Genomic DNA, 21,559 nt, shown 5'->3' on the forward strand with positions numbered 1-21,559 from the left:
TATCCACTGAGCTGAACTGGCTAGGGCTGGGAAAACTTTTTTATGAAAGTAAAGAGTGCAAACTTTGATATTTTTAAAAATATGTTTTTATTGATTTTTAAAGATAGAAATATTGATGAAATAGAAACATTATCAATCGACTGCCTCCTGCATGCCCCATACTGGGGATCATACCCAGGCTTGTGCCCTGACTGGAATTGAACCAGTGACATCTTGGTTCACGGACTGACACTCAACCACTGAGCCACACCTGGCTTGATTTTTTTTTTTTTTATAGAGGTTCAAAGTCTCTGGCTGCAGCTTTTGCCTTTATCACAGTCAAGCTTCTTCAAGTTGCCTATACTCTGTCTCTGCTTCCTCACTTCACATTAAAATGCTAAGATCACGCCGAAACCGGTTTGGCTCAGTGGATAGAGCGTCGGCCTGCGGACTGAAGGGTCCCAGGTTCGATTCCGGTCAAGGGCACGTACCTTGGTTGCGGGCACATCCCCAGTAGGAGGTGTGCAGGAGGCAGCTGATCGATGTTTCTCTCTCATCGATGTTTCTAACTCTCTATCCCTCTCCCTTCCTCTCTGTAAAAAATCAATAAAATATAACTTTAAAAAAAAATGCTAAGATCACTAATGCCCTACTAAATAAGCACTCCAAAGGTTACTTTGTCTTTATCTTATTCTGACCACTTTCTCCTTCCCAAAATTCTATCCTTCCTTGGTATCCAAGAAGGCTTTGCTTCTTGCTTTTGGTTCATCTCTAACCTCTCAAATTATTCTTTCCTGTACTAACTCTAATTCCTCCATCTTTTAAATGAGTTTGTTTTCTCATTCATTGATTCCTGAGTGATATGTTCTAACTACTTCTGTTTTGGTTCCCTCCTTCATGACAACAACTCCCAAATACGTCTCCAGTGCAGACATATCTTTAGGTACCTCAAACACATCAGAGCCAAGATAGTATTCATTACCCATCTGTGTCCTCCCCAAAACTCATAGGTTGAAATCCCAAATGCCTAAGGTAATGGTATTAAAGAGGTGAGGTCTTTGAGAGGTACTTAGGTTATAAGCGTGGGGCCCTCAATAATAGGATTAGTGTCTTATAAGAGAGACCCCAGAGATCCCATGTGAGTATACAATGAGAAGTCAGCAGTCTGCTTCCTGGAGAGGACCTTCATCAGATCTCAACCATGCTGGCACCCAGATCTTGGACCTCAAACCTCCAGAACTTTGAGAAATAAATTTCTGTTGTCTACAAGCCACCTAGTCTGAGGTATTTTGTGACAGTAACTCAAACAGACTGCGACACCACCCTCTTCCACTTTAGAAAAGTGTACCTCTTATTTTTCCTTTCCTGGTTAATAGTACATCTTCTACCCAGTGACCTAAACTAGAAACCTGATATAAATAATCTCATTTATTTTCCCTTACTATCCCACCAACATCCATGCAAAAGACCGATTCATTTCTTGAGTGTTCACATCAATCTTTCTCTCCATTTCAAATGCTACTGCCTAAACTCAGACTCTGTTCATCTCTCACATGGACTTACACAACAGTCTCCTAACTGGTATCTCTGCCTCCTGTCTTGCCCAATTCATCCAATCTCTTCTTTACATTGCCACCCAAGTAATCTATATTTAAAAAAATGTGTTAATCTGTTATCATTCCTCTATACAAATCCCTTTATGGTTCCTTGTTATCTGTATGACAACCAAACTCCTGAGCATGCAAACTCCATGATCACTTCAATTAAAGTGCTAAGATCACTCCTTTCTCTCGTTTTCTCCAGATTTTATCCACACAAAACTAATTATAGTTTCTCAAATGTACCCAGCTATGTCATGCCTTTATGTCTTTGTATCCGAATTGCCCTCCCCTATTTTACTTTGGTTATCTCTCTATTGTATTACTCACTAACCTGTACAGCTATTATTTGGGTATATATTTATCTCTTCTAATAGAATAAAATCTCCTTATGACCAGAGACCATTTCTTATTTATTTTTGAATTCCCCCAAAATAAGTGTCTGGTACACAGTAAGCGTTCAATAAATGTTGCTGAATAAAGTCAAAATCATGAGCTCTCTATGAGTAAGATGTGCTACTTCTTTTCAGTCCCTTTCACAATTCCCAAACCTCACATCCTCTGTCCTTTACTCCAGCAATGACAGACCCTCTGTACCTTAATTTTATAGTCATCTCCTCCAGAGACAAACAGTGGCTGCTGCTTATGGAAGTCAATGCCTCGGACTGGACCTGGAGAAGAAGGCAGGCAATATATGTTAAAGAGAGCTATAATCTCCAAGGTGGTTCTTATTCACGATTTTTCAGTTCTATTCCCTCCACATTATTTAATCCTAAAAAATTAATGTCAAACAAGGCTTAAACTACTCCAGAAGACAATAAATACTTCTATCTTTAACTTCCTCCTAAAAAAAATTATCTTACCATCATGTTCGTCAAACTTGTCAATGAGGGTGCACATCCGATAGTCCCATAACTGGATGACCCCATTGTGTAAACTGGTCAGGATCCAGGGTCTTTTAGGGTGAAAACTGAGTCCTGGGGGGGAAAAAGAGAATGGTCTAATGAGCTAAGCCCCAAATGTCACTTCCTGTCAATTCTGATAGAAAAAGGAACAGCTTAGGTTAATTCTAGGTTCATTTATTCATTCACTGCTAGACATTATGAATTTATGCTATAAGGTCCTGAATTTTTGTTACGTTCCTTTAAATATTGTTGGGCTTTGTTTTATGATGTAGTTAAGTTACTTGGAATCAGTTAACCCTTTTGAAGCTTGCTTTTAAGTTTTATAAAAATATTTATTTATTTTTATTGATTTCAGAGAGGTAGGGAGAGGGAGAGATAGAAACATCAATGAGAGAGAATCACTGATTAGCTGCCTCCTGCACACCCCATACTAGGGATCAAACCCACAACCTGGGCATGTGCCCTGACCAGGAATTGAACCGTGACCTCCTGGTTCATAGGTCGATACTCAACCACTAAGCCACACTGACTAGGCTAAGTTTTATTAGTGTGGGTCCACAGTAGCCTTCAGTGTAGGTCTAATCTGACACTACTATTAAGGCAATGCCCTGAGGTCTTTGTGTGATGCCTTGTAGTGTTAGGAGGTCTCTCCATCTTGGCCAGTAGGAACACAAACTATTCCCGGCCCTATGTGAGCTCCAGTGGTTCTTCCCCAGGCCTTGGGTCTTTCTTCATTAGTACTCAAAGGCCTAACGCAGGGGTGGGCAAACTTTTTGACTCGAGGGCCACAATGGGTTCTTAAACTGGACCGGAGGGCCGGAACAAAAGCATGGATGGAGTGTTTGTGTGAACTAATATAAATTCAAAGTAAAGGAGCGGAGGGGAGAGCAAGAAAACCCTCCGCTCTTTCGGCTCCACGGGCCGGATAGAACAGCCGAACGGGCCGGATCTGGCCCGCGGGCCGTAGTTTGCCCACGGCTGGAACAGGATGCCTTGCAGAACTCAGGTGTTCTCTGAGCACCTCCTCTGTTCTGGCATTTTGCCCAGCACATTCTAGCTGTCTTGGCTTCCCTGAACTCTAAACTCTGTCCTCCTCAGTGAGACCACAAGGCTCTTCCCCTCCCTCCACTGAAGCCTGGAAACTCTCTCCAGGAAGTAAGCTAAATACAACCATAGGACTCATCTTGTTTATATCCCTTCTATCAAGAATCACTTTCCTGCAGTGGCTGTCATGCAATGTCTGAAATCCTTTGTTTTATACATTTTGTTCAGTTGTGCCATTGTTTAAGGTGGGAAGCTAAAGCTGGTCCCTATTACTCCATCATGACTGGAAATGGAAGTTTAAGGAAGTAACAACTGCTAACAGTTTAGAGTGTATCCTTTCCAATTTTTATTGCAGACTGTATCACTTTATGAAAATGAAGGTAACAAAGTTTCCCTGCAAACTTCTTTCAAAAAAATATATATATACTAGAGACCTGGTGCACGAAATTCGTGCATGGGGGGGGGGTGTCCCTCAGCCCAGCCTGCACCTTCTCCAACCTGGGACCCCTCGAGGGATGTCCAACTGCCCGTTTAGGCCCGATCCCAGTGGGCAGTCGGACATCCCTCTCACAATCCAGGACTGCTGGCTCCCAACTGCTCGCCTGCTTGCCTTCCTGATTGCCCCTAACCCAGGGGTGGGCAAACTTTTTGACTCGAGGGCCACAATGGGTTCTTAAACTGGACCAGAGGGCCGGAACAAAAGCATGGATGGAGTGTTTGTGTGAACTAATATAAATTCAAAGTAAAGGAGTGGAGGGGAGAGCAAGAGAACCGGATAGAACAGTGGGATCCGGCCCGCGGGCCGTAGTTTGCCCAAGGCTGCCCTAACCACTTCTGCCTGCCAGCCTGATCACCCCCTAACCACTCCCCTGCCAGCCTGATTGATGCCTAACTGCTCCACTGCCAGCCTGATTGCCCCTAACTGCCTTCCCCTGCAGGCCTGGTCACCCCCAACTGCTCACCCCTGCAGGCCTGGGTCCCCCCCAACTGCCCTTCCTTGCAGACCCAGTCACCCCCAACTTCCCACCTCTGCTGGCTGGGTCACCCCTAACTGCCCTCCCCAGCAGGCTTGATTGCCCCCAACTGCTCTACCTTGCAGGCCTGGTCCCTCCCAACTGCCCTCCCCTGCTGGTCTGATCGCCCACAACTGCCCTCCCTTGCAGGCCTGGTTCCTCCCAACTGCCCTCCCCTGCTGGCCATCTTGTGGTGGCCATCTTGTGTCCACATGGGGGCAGGATCTTTGACCACATGGGGGCAGCCATCTTGTGTGTTGGGAGTGATGGTCAATCTGCATATTATTCTTTTATTAGATAGGATAGAGGCCTGGTGCACGGGTGGGGGCCAGCTGGTTTGCCCTGAAGGGTGTCACAGATCAGGGTGGGGGTTCCCTTGGGGTGTGGGGCAGCCTGGGCGAGGGGCCTGTGGGTTTGCAGGCTGGCCATGCCCCCTGGCGACCCAAGCGGAGGCCCTGGTATCTGGGATTTATTTATCTTCTACAATTGAAACTTTGTAGCCTGGAGCGGAGGCCAAAGCAGGCCAGGGCTGCAGAAGCTTGGCTTCCTCCATCGCCACGGGCAACCCTAGCCTCCTGCTCTCTCCAGCTCCGTGGCTGCCACCATTTTTGTTGGAATGTTTTTATCTTCTATAATTGAAACTTTGTAGCACTGAGTGGAGGCCTGGGCCGGCAAGGGCAGGCAGAAAGCTTGGCTTCCTCCATTGCCAGGGAAACTCAAGCCTCCCTCCTGCTCTCTGTGGTTGCAGCCATCTTGGTTGGGTTTATTTGCATATTGCCTCCTGATTGGCTGGTGGGCGTGGCTTGTGGGTGTAGCAGAGGTACAGTCAATTTGCATATTACTCTTTTATTAGATAGGATATTATTGATTTTTACAGAGAGGAAGGGAGGGAGATAGAGAGTTAGAAATATCTATGAGAGAGAAACATCGATCAGCTGCCTCCTGCACAACCCCTACTGGGGATTGAGCCTGCAACCAAGGTACATGCCCTTGACCGGAATTGAACCCGGGACCCTTCCGTCTGCTGGTCAACACTCTATCCACTGAGCTAAACTGGTTAGGGCCAAACTTCTTTTATTTGTTAACTATTTATCATGGGTCTCATTATATTCAAGTACATATAAGCAAAACCTCATTCTTTTTAACAACTGCAAGGTACAAACGCACATCTTAACGTGATTCTAACGATGGGCATTAAAGCTTTTCCCTTTCACTTTTGTCTATCAGAAAACAGAGCCAAATTGAGATACGTCCAAATACAGCCTATGTGCATTATTACTGCTTTAGGCTGAAGACTTGGAAATGGGTTGGTAGATACTATTTAACTACAAAAATACTGTATAAATATACGGTCATTTCCTAAAGGTGCCCATTTTGCACACATTAACCAACATGGGATGTTATCAGTTACTTGTTTTGTTATTTTACTAATCTCAGACCAAAAAATAAAGGTATTCTCATTTTCTTTTTTACACTTCTTTCATTACTAGTGATGTGTATAATATTTTCATTTTATTTTTATCAAAATTTAATTTCTCTCTTTTTAAAATTAGTTTACATTCAATACTGTTTTGTATTAGTTTTAGGTGTATAGCGAGGTGTATATTTTCATTTATTTATTGAACATTTCTTCTCTAAATTGACATTTTTTTTCATTAGTTTGTTCACTTTTTTCCTGTAAGATACTTAGGAACACTCATTAATGGATAGTAACTCTCAAATATTATGACACTTTCCTCCTTCCCCCATTTTCCTTCTCTACTGCCCAATAAAAAATTAGGAGCAGAACAGAAAATACAATGATTATAAAGACCCATTTCAACCACCCAGGAATTTTTAATGGTACTCATCATGATCACAATGTCACAAGATTTAGAACTGCTCAGCATCTATTCTCACATCAAAAGTGCACCCTAGGTTTTGAGCCCGAGTCTATGCCAGGCACTGTAATAGCACTTTTCATATTCTTTCTCATTTTAATTCTGTCTATAAGGGAATGCTAATTATTCACACTTTACAGATGAGGAAAGAGAGATTTATAAATGTTAAGTAAGGCGCCCCACGTACTGGATCATTCGGCATTCCAAAGCAAGCCCATCTGACTCCAAAGGCTAAGTTCCTAACCACCTTGCCATGTTGCATCTTACTAAATAGTCAAGATACATATTTCTTCCAAATTTCAGAAGACCTTACTTCTCTGCCTTTCCCATCCTAACATCCTAAGAGACCACTGCTACAATTTCAGCCATCTGCCCTCCACCCCATCCACTGATACTCAAACTCTAGGTCTGCCACATTTAGGAAATAAAGATGCCCAGTTAAATTTGCATTTCAGATAAACCACGAACAATACCAAAAACGTATTCACTGTTCATCTAGCAACCTCAGCAAGCTCAGACTTTGCAGGGGTTACAGGCCTATACTATTATGTCCTGTTTCCAGGTAAGAAATGAAAGCCAATGGAGGCACTCGGTGTTGAGCTGGTGCGGCCAAGGCCTCCTTAAGTAAGGCAGCCACTGCTCATCTCCGGGGAGGCTACCGACTTGGATACCAGCAGACTTGGATACGAAGAGCAGAGGTCGAGCCTCGATCGCCCGGGACACTCCCTACAACACGGTCCTCAAAAAGCCGACAGGTTCCTGGGCCTTGGGAGCTGGACACAGCCCGGGGTGAGGAGGGGAAGGGAAAGAACAGGGAGTGGGCCTCAGGGGCCCCTGAGGTGTGGAACTCACTATAGATGATCAAACCGCAAGGACAACGCACAAGAAAAACGGGACGGAGGGCCGCCCGCCGCTCCAACCGCCCTCCTGCCTCTCTTCCTTCTGTGTCCGAACCAGGGCCAGTTCGGCCCACACGTCTGCCCACTCTCCCCCGTGACAGCGCCGCCCCCGACACCCAGTCCCCCGGCTCCACTACCTTTGACCCGCGCGCTCTTGGTCTCGAATTTGGTTAGCATCCTTCAGGCCCGCAGCTCCCAGGTCCTACCCCGCCACTCCCCGCCGCCCCGCTGCAGCCTCCACGTCAGCCGCCCGCAGCCGCGGCTCCCGGAAGCTCCCGCGAACACGAACTTCCGGTCCCTGCAGCTCCTGGCCACCGAGACGGCCTCAGGGTGGCCTAGAGAAGCCACTACCAGACGGAAGGGAGCCGAGGCTTCCGCTCCGCCGAGGCGCAAGATGGCCACGGCTGGGGGCGTCTCCGCGGCGGATCTGGGAAGTCGGGGTCTTCTTCGCCTGCTGTCTTTCTGCGTCCTCCTGGCAGGTGAGGCCTCCCCGATCCGTGAGCTCCACTCTGCGAGGAGAACCCTCCGATCGGCCCAGCCGCGACCGCCGCCGTCGGCCTCCTGGTTCCCGGCGCCCCTCCGTCCTCCCGCCCTGTAAATCCTCTTTCTCTTTCGTTCCCACGACAGAAGTTCCCCCTTCCCGAGACCTGAAGGTCTCATCTCCCCCGTGCCTCGTCGGGTCGCCCCATTACCTCCTGCAGGCCACGGCCTGGACTCTCACTTTATCCGAATGCCTCCTTTTCCCCAGATCCCGCAATCAAGAAGGACAGGTGTCAGTTTAGCTTCCTCCCTAACGCGTTTAGACATTTCAAGGTGAAAGCAGCCGTGTTTTGTGGGGATAGGGCAGCGCTATGAGGAAAGTAGATTCCTCGTTTGTTTCTGTATTGATTCCACCATAAACCCGCGTCCCTGTGTTTTGCCTCAGTTTGTCTCATCAGTAAAGTGAGACAAAAGTAGGATATGGCTACTCTTAACTATAGACCGTGAAATAATGATTCAAGGAACTTGAGGCATTTATAATGGTACTAGTGGCCCAGTACACGAAATTCGTGCACATTAAAAGGGGATTAATTAGAGGAAATAGTTTAATATTGCTATTTGCCCTTTCTCTATAATGGAAGTGTCAGAGATGAAAGAAAATTAGTAAAATGTCTATGAAAACCTTCCTCCTGTCAGAGTCTGGGGATCACCACAGGACCCAGAGTCAAGTCCCCGCCCACCCACATGCACCTCAAAATTGGCAAGACCCAGACTGGGCTGCCCCCCTCCCTCATTGGGATAGATCCAGACCTGGCTAGTCCCACCCTTGTCAAGCCTCACCGGGCAGGGAACGGAGCCTCAGGTCCCCTGGCCCTGTGCCAGGATGGGGGGGGCGTGGCCTGAGGTCCCCAAGCCCAGACCAGGGTGGGGGGCGTGCCTTCAGCCTCAGGTCACCCAGCCTGGCACCAGGAGGGGGGAATAGCCTCACGTCTCCTGTCAAGCCCCATTGGCAGGGGGGTGCAGCTTCAGGTCCCCCCTGGGCAGCCTGAGTTCCCCCAACCCAGCAGTGGGGGTGCACCTTGAGGTCCCCTGTCAAGCCCTGCCAGGCAGGGGGGCACAGCCTCAGGTCCCCTGGCTCAGTGCTGGGGGGGGAGGGGCGCGCGGGCGGGCGTCGGCCTGAGGTCCCCTGTCAAGCCTCACCGGGGGTGGGGAGGGTGTAGCGGGCTTCAGGTCCCTGCTGATTGCCTGTTAAGGCTCCTTATGGGAACTTGGCCTCAGCTGTGGGTGCAACCATCTTTGTGATGGAGTGATGGTTAATTAGCATATTCCCTCTTTATTAGATAGTATATGGCTTTCTAGTCTGTCAAGCCTTAAAAATGCAAACGTGCCTGTGTATAACCATGACCACACCTTCCCCCAAATCCATATTGGTTTCAAAGATCCCCAACGGAGAAACTATAGCCGCCCCACACATAAATCAGCGACTGATGCTAGATTAACTGACGGGTGTATGGCATATGTTTTCTCCCAATTCTTCTTGTGCGTGTCCTTGTGGTTTGATATAGTATGTCTCACCTCAGGAGGCCCCTTAGGCCAGTTCCCTGTTCTTTCCCTTTCCCTCTCCCTCCTCACCCTGGACTGTGTTCAGCTCGCAAGGCCCTGTAACTTGTGGGCTTTTTGATGACGGTGGTGTAGGGAGTGTCCCGGGGGATTGAGTCTCGATGTCTGCTCTTTGTATCCGTATCCAAGGAGGTAGCTTCTCCGGAGATGAGCAGAAAAGTGGAAGTGATAAGTAGAAGTGTGGTCACCCATGCAACCAGAAGCTGGTACATCTGAGGTTAAATGCCTTTCCTTTGACAAATGAAGTTTTCTCTCTTTTAGCTTCACTGTCAGTTGCTCTACGTAATAAGCACATAGCTGGGTGTCCTAATAATGTGCCCAAGAAGTGAGAAGAGTAGACATTAGTCCTGTTTCAGAAAGTATGATATAGCCAAGCCATACAGTGAGCTAATGACAAGATGGAGGCTAGTGCTATCATCTCGCAATTTTTTCTAACACCTTTTATCTTCTGATCAGGTTTGTGTGGGGGAAACTCCGTGGAGAGGAAGATCTACATCCCTTTAAATAAAACAGCTCCCTGCGTCCGTCTGCTCAATGCCACTCATCAGATTGGCTGCCACTGTGAGTTGAGGTTGGGATTTGTGTTTGTGGCTGTTGATATTTCAGTCTGTGGCCTAGATATAAAGATCTAAGTCCTGCTTAGAAGTCTCAGCATACAAATGATGCTATGTGGGTGGGAGGTGGGAGATAATTAGGCAAACCAGGCAAGATAATTAGGAAGAGCTAACGTTTAGTAAGTGCTGCATACTAAACTTCTTAAACAGGCATCTCATTTAATCTTCATGATGTAGCTACTATTATTATCTCATTTTACAGGTGATGAAACTGAGACTTAAAGAAGCTGAATAACTTTTCCAAGGTTATCCTGCTATTATTAAGTGATGAAGCCAGGATTTGAGTCCTGGCGGCCCAGTTTCTAAGCCAGGACTCTTAACCACCCAGTAGGTTAAGTAGACAGCTATGCTGTTTTCTAAGGAGGAAGACATTTCATATTCTGTGGAGCCCAGTCATAGATGCTTGCTTCTTTGGGTTCCCCTCTTTTGGAACTCTTAGTCCCGACCCTATAATACCTTAGCCTTAGCTGGTCCTTAAGTGCTGCCCTCTGATCTTTTTGGAACCAAAATGGCCTTTTACAGGCAATAAACTATTTGAAGAGAAGGCATTGCGAAAGCCATATAATTGCAAGACGAATTAGTGAAGCATTTGAATTTGTCTTCATGCTTTGTAAATGTGTTCCAAAACAGGGTACTGTGACAACATGGGGAAAAAATTGTGATCTAAAGGTTGAATCCCAGTTCCCCTTCTGCTTAACCTGCTATCTTCAGATTTTGTTCTGGGAGTAGTAAGTAGCTCTGTCAGATTGTTTTTCAGGTAAGCAGGAAACAGAATCAGATCTTGGCTCCTTCGTCATCAGATTGGTCACCTCTGAATTTCACTTTATGTCCATAAAAACAGTTAGCATATACCTGCACAGAGCTAATAGATGTTTATTGATGATGCTGAGTAAGTAGTGTGCTCTTAGCAGTACTTAGAAACCTTTCAGGTTGGTAGGAGATAAGTGGAACACTTGCTCAAGGTGGCAGTTACTGCTTTTCTACCCATCCTTCCCTGAGCTATACTCCATGTTCACTGTCCCATGTCTCGGCTGCAGGAGGTGCTGGGAGTAGGTTAACTGGTTCCAAACAGTTCCAAATAAAATGGTTGTTGGACTTAGTTCTTAAACTGGGTCTGTGGGTAGAAGACAGCCAGCTCCACTGTGGGCTGAGCTCAGACTATCCTGGAGCTGGCTCCCAAGTTGTCACCTTTGGGAATGAGTCATTCTGCTGCAGTTCTTAGAGCAGCCCTGTGGGAAGCAGAGCAGTAGCCAAGTGCCAGTGCGGAGAAACCAGTGGGGAGGAGCTGGACTCTGGCCACTTCCTCATTAAGATCTTCTTTCCTTTTCAACCTACTCATTTATAAGCCTTCCTTCATCCTATCTGTATATCTTTAAGTAGGATTGCTAGCATGATGAAATTAAGGAGAAATAGACCCAGATTTGATTTCTGATTAGAATGCTCTGTTTCTGTTGGACCATTTTAAAGTGCTCAAAGGGCTTATGTAGGATTTTTTTTTAGTTCCTTCTTTTCTTTCCTTTTTTCATGTGTCCCCACAGTATGAGGTAAATAGGAGTGGAAATTCTCACTGAAGGCCCAGAGAAAATAAGCAAGTTACCTAAGACTACATAGTCACTCATTGGAACCCAGGTTAGAAAACAGGTGTTTGAAGTTCAGTGTCATAGCTTATTTTCTTCCTATACTGGGTCAGTCTGCTCCTAGCGGAGGGTGACCAGCCTAGGGCCTTTGGAAACCCTAGGTCCCCAGAAATGAGGGGAATCCATACCAGCACATCTCTAATCCACTTAAGGCCCAGCAGTGAGGAGACTGTTCTGGAGACCTCAGAGTTCTTGCTGAACTTTACCTAAAACTGGCCAAAAGCAAGTAAAGCTACTCTCAAATAGGGCAAAGGAATGAAGGTCTAGGGAAGCTACTGAAGCCAATGGAATCTGCACATGTTTTCACAAAGGAAGATGCGGTGGCAGAACAATGAGCTAGAGATTTAGAGCCTGCCATTTTCTGGAGGAAATACAGGTTTGAACACTTTATGTCTGCTGTCCTAGAATCTTGTATATTTGGCTAAATGCGCTTGAGGGAAGAAAGCAAGAAAATGAATATTAATGAACAAGGCCTCCCGAGTAGGCTGCTTGGGCTCTTTTGTTCTTGATTCCCTCCTGATAGTCCTCAGGTGGAACAGGGACCTTGCAGCTCTTTAGTTCAAGTCTAGACGTGGTTGTATTAACCCAAATGTCCTGTAACATGTTTGGGGATAGATGATCTGCAGAGTCAGTGAGGCAAAGTCAGAATCGTCAACTGTGGGAGCTTTAATTTGAGCCATTCTGTCCTGGCAGCTTCCATTAGCGGGGACACAGGGGTTATCCACGTGGTGGAGAAAGAAGAGGACCTGCAGTGGGTGCTGACTGATGGCCCCAACCCCCCTTACATGGTTCTGCTGGAGGGCACGCTCTTTACCAGGTAAAAACTGCATGTGTCTGCTGGAGACTGCATGCAGAGAGGGGGAGATTCAGGGCAGTGCTCACCCTGTGAATGACAGCTTCCCTTGGCTTCCCTGGTCTGATCAGGACAGGGGTGGGGTGCTCCTCACCAGGAAAGGTCACGGTCAACAGGAATTATCTCGGTGACCTTGTAAGTAGAACTCTAGTGAGTAAGGACCCCAGGGAGGCAGGAGGCGTGCTCAGGGTCACACAAACACAGGGTAGATGAGATTAAGCCCTGAGCTCAGATTGGGTCAGGGGCCCCTCAGAAGTTAGAGGCTGAAAAGGCAAGAAGCGAGTCACCAGTTTAATTCCCCTAATTCCCATTTGTTTCCATCCTTGGGGGCAGGATATTAGGCTGCCTGATGAGCTTCCTGTCTTCCTTCATGTCATTCCCTCCTGTTCTAGGAAGGTGATGGAGAAGCTGAAGGGGAGCACTAGTCGAATTGCTGGTCTGGCAGTGTCCTTGGCCAAGCCCAGTCCCGCTGCGGGCTTTTCTCCTAGTGTGCAGTGTCCCAATGATGGGTTTGGTAAGAGCCCCGAAGGATCTTCGGAGCCTGCTGTCACCCAGAGCTCATTGTTACATCAGTCTTGTGTCTTTGTGTTGGGGGGGGGGGGGTGCGGGGGGGGCAGGTAATCTGTGTGTAGTGTGAGCAACTGACACCCAAACAGAAGATAGTGTTTTTTGGTTTTTGCCATTCATCCCTTCCCCCTCCTGCTTCCCCTTCTTCCACTGACCTTCCATTCTTGCTTCTTGTCATATGCTCAGACCCCTAATTGGCCAGCCTAGGGCTCCCCGATACCGGGGCCTATTTTATTGTGGGTGATGACAGGTTGCTGCTTGCTTCTTTGGGTTCCCCTCTTTTGGAACTCTTAGTCCCGACCCTATAATATCTTAGCCTTAGCTGGTCCTTAAGTGCTTGTGTCCCAACATCCTATGCCCCCTCCTCCTCTTCAGGCGTTTACTCCAACTCCTATGGGCCAGAGTTTGCGCACTGCAAGGACATACAGTGGAACTACCTGGGTGATGGCTTGGCTTATGAAGACTTTAGTTTCCCCATCTTTCTTCTTGAAGATGAAAATGAAACCAATGTCATCAAGCAGGTAATGACTCTGCCAGCTCCTAGCAATTCCAGTTAGAAAGAAGGCTTTTTAAGGCTCTCCTCTTGTTTGGAAGGACTCTCATTCTATTAGTGCACCCTCTGAAAGACATTTGCTTCAATAAGAGCCAGGAAACTTATTTTTCTTACATTCCCCTCTCCCATTTCTCTCCAGCCTTTACTACATTAAGGGGTTTAGACTAGAAGAAACTGTAAAGGATATTTAATATGAAACAAGGTATAAAGCCCTGGTTAAGAACCCCTAGTATGATCAAAAGAGCATTGGACTAGGAATTGAGAGATTCAGTTCAGTAATTTCTGAAATTCTTTTCAGCTCTAATATTCTCTAATTCTAGTCTAGCTTCTTCATTTTAACACACAGAGCAGTTATATTCATCCGAAGTTACATGGTCAGATGATGTCCAAGCTGTCTTGAATTTGACGTTTGATTTCCGGTTCAGTGTTCTTTACATCAAATCACAATAAAACAGGGGCTGATGCAGGTCATTTGATGCAGGTTAATTTCATCTGCCCCCAACTAAGCCATTGAGTCCGTGCCCCTTCACAACTCTCAGTGCGTTTTTCTTTGACCTTACAGATCCTGGGTTGTACCAGACAACTCTAGCTCAGGGACAGGTGTGGGAGTGGCTTCAGGATAGAGCTGGGCCGTCCCCTTTCTGGGAGTATGGGAGGGACTCCCAGCCAGCTGCCTCAGTGGGTCCATCTCCCCTTCCAGTGCTACCGAGATCACAACCTGAGCCAGAACGGCTCAGCCCCAGTCTTTCCGCTCTGCGCCATGCAGCTCTTCTCACACATGCACGCTGTCATCAGCACTGTCACCTGCATGCGGCGCAGCTCTATCCAGAGCACCTTCAGCATCAACCCAGGTAGGTCAGGACTGAGGCATGCTGGGTGTACTGGGTGGGGGTAAGGGACCAGCATGTTGGGAGGCCTGTGGGGGAGGAGTGGCACAGGCAGGGAGCACTGGTGGGAGAAGTGGAAACCATTCTCAACAATCACACCTTGTCCCTAAAGTGGACAGTGGCAGAGAAACCAACGTGGAGCAGTGGAGATAGAGAAGGTGACGGACAGAGGCCGTGGGGCGCTGGTCTGAGGGGCCTTCCATACCTGCTTTTATTTACCTGGAAGACCCTGACACCAGCTGATGTCTCACTGTTTGTGTCCTGCTCAGAAATCGTTTGTGACCCCCTCTCCGACTACAACGTCTGGAGCATGCTGAAGCCTATCAATACATCTGGGACCTTAGAGCCTGATGACAAGGTTGTGGTTGCTGCCACCCAGGTGAGCGCTGGCCCCTGAGCAGAGTGGGCAGGGCTGGCACAGGAAGGGCAGGCAGGCCTCGGTTGCGCATGGCAGGTTTCAGAGTTGTTACGGTGGGAGCCTCCAATGGAGAGGGACCTGGGCTGTGGGACTCGCTGCGGCACATGAGTGTTCACTTGACTGAAACAGGAGGGGGCTGGGCCTGGTCTTCATTTCCATGTTCAACGTGTATCTCCCTGCCTTCTCTGCTGGACCCAGCTGGACAGTCGTTCCTTTTTCTGGAATGTGGCCCCAGGGGCTGAGAGTGCTGTCGCCTCCTTCGTCACCCAGCTGGCCGCAGCTGAAGCTTTGTCCAAGGCACCCGACGTGACCACCCTGCCCCGCAACGTCATGTTTGTCTTCTTCCAGGGGGTAAGGGCTTTGGCTTGAGTGGGATGGCCAGGGAATGGGGTGGGGGAGAAAGGTGGGCGTGGTCACCATTTGGGGAAGATCTCAATACTTAAGTTGTTATTCAGCAGAGAGCTTCTGGATGTGCCTGCAAGTATCTCCCCTTCAGAGACCCCTATTTTAGGAGGGCTCTGCATCCTGACCTGGAAGTGGTGTACTGCCCACCCTGCCTCCCCCACTGATTCCATCTACTAGAGGCATTCTTCTGCTTTTATTCCCTGTGCCCCTTTACTGTCACTTCCACCCAGGAGCCCTGAGGCTCCTGACTCACTCTCCCCACAGCCTGGCCCGGGACTAAGGAACAACAGCTGTGGCTGAGTTGGTGGAGATATGGGAGGGGCAAGAAGTGGCACATAGCAGCTGATGTTTGCCTCAGGCCTAACTGAGGCTGCTCTACTCTTTTGTAGGCTCAGAAAGTCATGTGGTACATACATGTGAGGCTGCTCTACTCTTTTGTAGGCTCAGAAAGTCATGTGGTACATTCAGAGCTGGGAAGCAGGGTAGGGAGGAGGAAAGCCACATGACTGCGAAAGCTAGCCTGCAGCTGAGATGCATGAGACAGTGGCCTTTGTGCTGAGAGCTCTGATCTGGCCTCAAGGAGCCAAGGCTGCCCTAACCCTTGGGATCCCTCTGTTCCCTTTCCCACCCCTCTCTACCCCTCAGGAAACGTTTGACTACATTGGCAGCTCGAGAATGGTCTATGACATGGAGAGGGGCAAGTTCCCTGTGCAGTTAGAAAACATCGACTCGTTCGTGGAGCTGAGACAGGTGTGCAGCATGTGTCCTCGCCCCTTCCTTTCACTTAAAGTTCCCTCCTCTTTTGTTCTGTTGTCCTCACTGCAGGTATCACCTCCTCTTCTCTTGGTTTGTCTTTTGATCCCACTCCTTTCTCCCACAACGGCAGACTGATTATAAGTGTTGCTTTTTCATCCTTCCCCCAGGTGGCCTTAAGAGAGTCACTAGAGCTTTGGATGCACACAGATCCCGTGTCTCAGAAAAATAAGTCAGTACAGAACCAGGTAATCTGAGCATCTCTCCCCTCCCTTCTATTTTCAACAGCTCAGAATATGGGCACCTCCTTGCCGTGGCCCTCTCCCCAACAGCCCCCCGGGCCTGAGAGACAGGACCTGAAGCTGGGTGTTGGTTAAAGGGTGAACACCACGGCTGCTACAGCTCCCCAGCAGGAACCATGAGCTCAGCTCCTGTCACTGGTTCCATGGGACAGTATTTCTCTGATCATTTGGCGCCTCGCAGCTATTGCTGCCCGTTGAGGACAGGGTAGTGACTGGCTCCCTTCTCTCATTGCTGCCCCCAGGTCCAGTTGTCCAGGCCACGCTGCCCCATTCCTGCCATGTCAGACTCCCAACCCAAATGTCCTCCACTTTCCTCACTACTTGTTCAAGCTCCTACCTCATCTCAACGCCCAGCCGTAGGCCTCTTTTTTCCATGCGGTCTCTTCCTGCCATTGCAGCTTTAGCGTTATCCCTGCTCTGAGCTTCTACACCTCACCACCTGGATTGCCTGTTTTGTATTATTATTTGTCCCTGCAAGTCTGCACGACAAATAAGCGAAGCTTTTGCTGAGGATAAGGCAGAGTTCTGAAGACAGTGGGGTTTACCTATAAATATGAAAAACACAGGCCTCTCCCTCATTAGGCCATCATTCAGAAAGGATGGTAGGAGTTGCAGGAGATTCAGGAGGCCTTGATCCCAAAATGCTTGAGGAATTTAGATCTAGGAAGGCTTAAGGCAACTCCCCAAGCTGGCGACTTGGAGTAGGATGCATTTCAGGTCTAAAAGGCCTCCTGCTTGCATTTCCCCCGCGTCCCCTGAGTTAACCCTACCCCCCTACTCCCAGGTGGAGCACCTTCTGACCACACTGGAGGAGAGTGGTACTGGCGTTCCTGCCGTCATCCTCCGGAGGCTGAGCCAGTCCCAGCCTCTCCCACCATCTTCTCTGCAGCGATTTCTTCGAGCTCGAAACATCTCTGGTGTTGTTCTCGCTGACCATGCTACTGTCTTCCATAACCGGTAAGCGGGACCGGGTGTGCGTCCTCTTCCTTCTCAGAGCGTCTGTGCTGCAGTCGGGTCCGTAGAGAGAGATGTCTTCTGTGTCGAGAAGGATGACTGCTCTCCCCTCTCCCCACACCGCCTCTCCAAAGCCACCCTTTGTGTTCTTTGTTCAGTGGCCGACTTATATTTAACCTGGTCCCCTCATCTGACTAGGTGTTCCTCTTGGAAAACAGTTCTCCCCTTAGCCCTTTCCTGCACAGTCATCCTTGCTTGTGATTCCACCTCCCCAAGCTCTCTAGGGGCCTGAATTCCCCAGGGCTGCCGGCAGAAGGCATCTCAAACAAGAGCGCTGGTATGATGATGGGGTTCTCGAGGTGTAGGATGGAGAGCTGTCCCTGTCTGGGGCCCACCTGGGGGTGCCACAGACCATACTCTGAAATGCTGCATGTTCTTGCCACGTGGTTCAGTGTGAGGGTATAGTGTCCCCCTACAGGGGAGGGAGCCCCAGAAATAAGAGCTGAGGCCTGTTAGTCACCTCTTTCCTGGTCCTAGACACCTCTAAACTGCCTCTAACTTGATCCCTGGGCGGGCGGAGAACTTCTTCCTCAGGCTGGACTGCTAAGCACCCAGCCTCCCTTTTTCCAACAGGTCAGAGGAGTTTCTGAAAATGCTTAATCTCAGGTTCTCCCACCACAGCCAAGTAGCAACTTCTCATTTATTTTGGGCAGCGACAGTTCTGGTGCATTAGGTCAATTCTCCTCCCAGTTTGTCATCCATACCACTTCGGGGTGAGGGGTGATCATCATTGGAACACATTTTGGACTTAGGTGGCTGCCTTGATTCTGTGTGGGACAGGCATTTAGGGATGGGAAACGCTGGGAGCTCTCTTCTCTTAGCCTTGCTTCTAAGGTCTGTCTCCTGGGGGCTCCCCAAGGAGCGTCGGAGTGGTTTGACCCAGCGTCGTGTTTATGTCTGTGAACAGATGTGCTGCTCCCCCTCTGCTTCAGCCACCCTCGATGTAAATGTTCACTGGGACAATCCCACAGTTGCTCTGATGATGCGTGGCAGGCTTCACCGGAAGTCATTTTAGCCATCCTCCTCTACCGCCACCAAATGCCGCAGGAGTGTCTCTTACGTTTAAAGATCTCTTGGGGAGGAGATTCCTGCGTTCTGATTTCATTCACCTTTTCTGCCTCGTCTGTCAGAAAACGCTTTGTATTTAACGAACCGCTGCCACCCCCACTCCTTCCTCCCCTTTCTCCACACCTTCTTCAGTGGGATCCTAATCTCTCTACCCTTCCTGGATGATGAAAAATGAAATACCATGTTGCCGCATTAGGGGCAGGAGGAAGGGGCAGGGCCCTGGCCGAGTGTAGCCAAGGCTCGTGTTGGCTTTCCCGGCAGCTACTACCAGAGCGTTTACGACACTGCTGAGAACATTAATGTGAGCTACCCCGGACAGCAGAGCCCCGAAGAGGACCTGAACTTTGTGACGGACACTGCCAAGGTAGCACTGGCCCGGGCTGCGTGGGAGCAGGGGGACACAGTGCGGTGGTTAGAATGGTATTGTTTGGGGTTAGAAGAGGTGGGCCATTCAGCCCCCCTCCTCACCTACCACAGGCCCTTGCAGATGTGGCCACGGTGCTGGGACGTGCACTCTACCAGCTTGCAGGAGGAACCAACTTCAGGGATACTATTCAAGCCGATCCCCACACAGTAAGAACAAATGGGCCCTGGCTTCTTTCTGTCCATTTACGCAGCAGGCCGCCCCAGCCTTTATGTCCCTTGCCTGGTCTCCCACACCTGGGGATTCAGCAGGCCTGTCCGTGCCTGTAAGAGCTCTCAATTGGGCCTCATGAGCCAGCCACTGTCCCCCAACCCAGAGTCTACCTGGCCAGCCTGGTTTCTGTCTCATGACTTGACCTCCACTACTCACTCAGTCTCTGGGCCCCACATCACAGAGCTCTCTCTTCTGACTGCCCCATGCTAGGTTACCCGCCTGCTCTATGGCTTCCTGGTTAAAGCCAACAACTCGTGGTTCCAGTCTATCCTCAGGCAGGACCTGCGGTCCTACTTGGGTAAGCACCTGGTGTGGGAATGGGACCCAGTCAAGGAAAGGGAGAGAGAAAAAGTCATCGTTTTGCTTTCATCTTGACTTTTTTTTTCTTTTTCCTCTCTTCGCTCCCCCGCCGCCCTCCCCTTTGTCTCCCTTTCTTTCTGTTTCTCTTCTCTGGCTCCGGCCAATCTTGGGCTCTTCCTGTCTCTGCCCATCTGCCCTGCACCTTCTATCCACCAAATCCCCTTCCCTGTGGCGTCCAACCAGGTGACGGGCCTCTTCAGCATTACATCGCTGTCTCCAGCCCCACCAACACCACTTACGTTGTACAGTGTGCCTTGGCAAATTTGACTGGCAAGGTCGTCGACCTTACCCGAGAGCAGTGCCAGGATCCAAGTAAAGTCCCCAATGAAAACAAGGATGTGAGTGGTAGCGGGTGTCGGAGGTGCCCCAAGGGTCCCTTTCCCTTGGGAAATTGGAGGCTCTCCTAGGCCCAATGGGACCCACGGGCTTGGGATGGAGAGGTGGCGGGATGCAGCCCTTTGAACGTGGGTGTTGAACAGGCAGTAGCCTAAGTGGAAAGGGCCATCGAAAGGGTGAAGGGAGGGAGTGAGAAAGGGTCGCCTCAGCCCCTGCTCTGGCCTATCTTCCTGCAGCTGTATGAGTACATGTGGGTTCAGGGCCCCCTGAGCTCCAACGGGACAGAGCGGCTCCCCCATTGTGTGCGTTCCACGGCCCGACTGGTCAGGGCCTTGTCTCCTGCCTTCGAACTCGGGCATTGGGGCTCCACTGAGTACTCTACATGGACCGAGAGCCGCTGGAAAGACATCCGCGCCCGGATATTTCTCATAGCCAGCAAAGAGCTCGAGGTGAGATGGGGAGAGGTGGTGGCAGAGATCTGTTTGACCCCTTCATCTCCCGTTCGCCCAGATTTGCCACAAAAACCTACTACAGATCTGTCCCTTGTTAGCTAGGACGTCCCCTTAGGAAGCTTGTCCTCACTGAGAGTGTGATTCTGTGTTCTTGCTGGCGCTGTGCTCTCAGAGAGACCCAGGGGACACTCCTAGCCCTGTGTCCCCAGGCAGTCCTTCCCAGGAGGAGGCAGGCAGTATTAACAAGGGCCTGAAACAATCAGTCAGGCATGTAATTGCCACGAGAGAATCCAAGTCCTGGGTCCTGCCTTCCAGATGCTTTAAGTCTAAGTAGTACAAGACAGAAGCAAGAACAGAGGAACTTCACTTCTCTTTTAAAAAGGGGAGACTAAGTCTCCAGCCTGCGGAGCTGTTGCTCAATGTTCAGTACTTGGTGCTTAGAGCCAGCTCCAGAAATCTGATGTCCTGGCTCCCAGCCCCAAGCAATTACCCCAAACTGCACTGAGATCATCTGAGCGCACTGTCTCCCCCTGCAGCTCATCACCCTGGCCGTGGGCTTTGGCGTCCTTGTCTGCTCTCTCGTCATCACCTACTGCATCAATGCCAAAGCTGATGTCCTCTTCATTGCTCCCCGGGAGCCGGGGTCTGTGTCTTTCTGAGGAGATCCCCAGCTTCTCCTGCCAGCTCTGTGGTTCATTTCTTAGATGCTGGGACAGAAACCACTAGTGTGTCACTGGACCCTCTCCCGGCCTGGCTCAGGCTGGGATGAACATAAAGAAGTTCGAGAAAGAGACTGAGAGATAAACACGTCCTGCCTGCCCCCACCCCCCAGCTCCCCTTCCAGTCCTCCCTTTCCCGTTTCTTCTTTCTCCCCGCCAGATTCCAGGATGACAGACAGCAGCTTCTTGCTCCTATTTAAGTCCTCGCCATCCACCCTAACTTACCTTCTTCAGCATCCCTCCCCTACTCTGTCCACCCTGCCCTGGACCTCTCTCTACTCCCCACCCCACCTTTACCTCTGCACCTTCCTGGCCAGGAAGAATGGCAGGGTTGAATGCCAGGAGCAATACCAGGATGCCCTGAGGAGGAGGACGGGATCTGTGGGGCCGGTGTGCTGCGGGGTGGGCATCCCACCTCCAGCCCACAGTGCTCAGTTGTCATTTTTTTAAGCTGTAATATCTGTTTTTGTTTCCTTTTCCTGTGTGTGTGTGTGTGTGTGTGTGTGTGTGTGTGTGTGTGTAAATATATAAATAATGGATTTCATTAAAATAGATTATCCACCTGA

General features: G+C 49.4%; 2 protein-coding genes across 3 annotated transcripts in view; one reads left to right on the forward strand and one right to left on the reverse strand.

Annotated features, from left to right (window-relative positions):
* COPA (COPI coat complex subunit alpha) overlaps positions 1 to 7,618 on the reverse strand; it is a 46,719-nt gene extending 39,101 nt beyond the window's left edge. For both annotated transcript variants that reach the window (XM_080647898.1, XM_080647897.1), the window contains exons 1-3: positions 7,456 to 7,618; positions 2,441 to 2,554; positions 2,175 to 2,248 (exon numbers count right to left, since the gene is read on the reverse strand). In XM_080647898.1, coding sequence (XP_080504024.1) covers positions 2,175 to 2,248; positions 2,441 to 2,554; positions 7,456 to 7,495 — 228 coding nt within the window. In that variant the 5' untranslated portion in view covers positions 7,496 to 7,618. The remainder of the gene's footprint in view (positions 1 to 2,174; positions 2,249 to 2,440; positions 2,555 to 7,455) is intronic.
* Positions 7,619 to 7,639: 21 nt separating this feature from the next.
* On the forward strand, positions 7,640 to 21,559 carry NCSTN (nicastrin). Its single transcript, XM_080647899.1, has 17 exons — positions 7,640 to 7,797; positions 9,875 to 9,979; positions 12,363 to 12,486; positions 12,915 to 13,036; positions 13,465 to 13,610; positions 14,343 to 14,493; positions 14,799 to 14,908; positions 15,146 to 15,298; positions 15,998 to 16,102; positions 16,276 to 16,353; positions 17,192 to 17,364; positions 18,751 to 18,853; positions 18,967 to 19,062; positions 19,337 to 19,424; positions 19,670 to 19,824; positions 20,059 to 20,271; positions 20,811 to 21,559. Exons 1-17 carry the CDS (start codon positions 7,713 to 7,715, stop codon positions 20,931 to 20,933), a joined length of 2,130 nt encoding a protein of 709 aa, XP_080504025.1. The 5' UTR covers positions 7,640 to 7,712; the 3' UTR covers positions 20,934 to 21,559.

The sequence above is a fragment of the Plecotus auritus genome, assembly GCF_963455305.1.
Source record: "Plecotus auritus genome assembly, chromosome: 12".
Taxonomy (NCBI): Eukaryota; Metazoa; Chordata; class Mammalia; order Chiroptera; family Vespertilionidae; genus Plecotus; species Plecotus auritus.

Bases quoted from the DNA above. Each gene is read 5' to 3' on its own strand.
- NCSTN (XM_080647899.1), top strand. From the start codon at position 7,713: ATGGCCACGGCTGGGGGCGTCTCCGCGGCGGATCTGGGAAGTCGGGGT. The intron at 13,611-14,342 runs GTAATGACTCTG...CTCCCCTTCCAG, and splicing joins AAACCAATGTCATCAAGCAG to TGCTACCGAGATCACAACCT. The intron at 20,272-20,810 runs GTGAGATGGGGA...CTCCCCCTGCAG, and splicing joins TAGCCAGCAAAGAGCTCGAG to CTCATCACCCTGGCCGTGGG.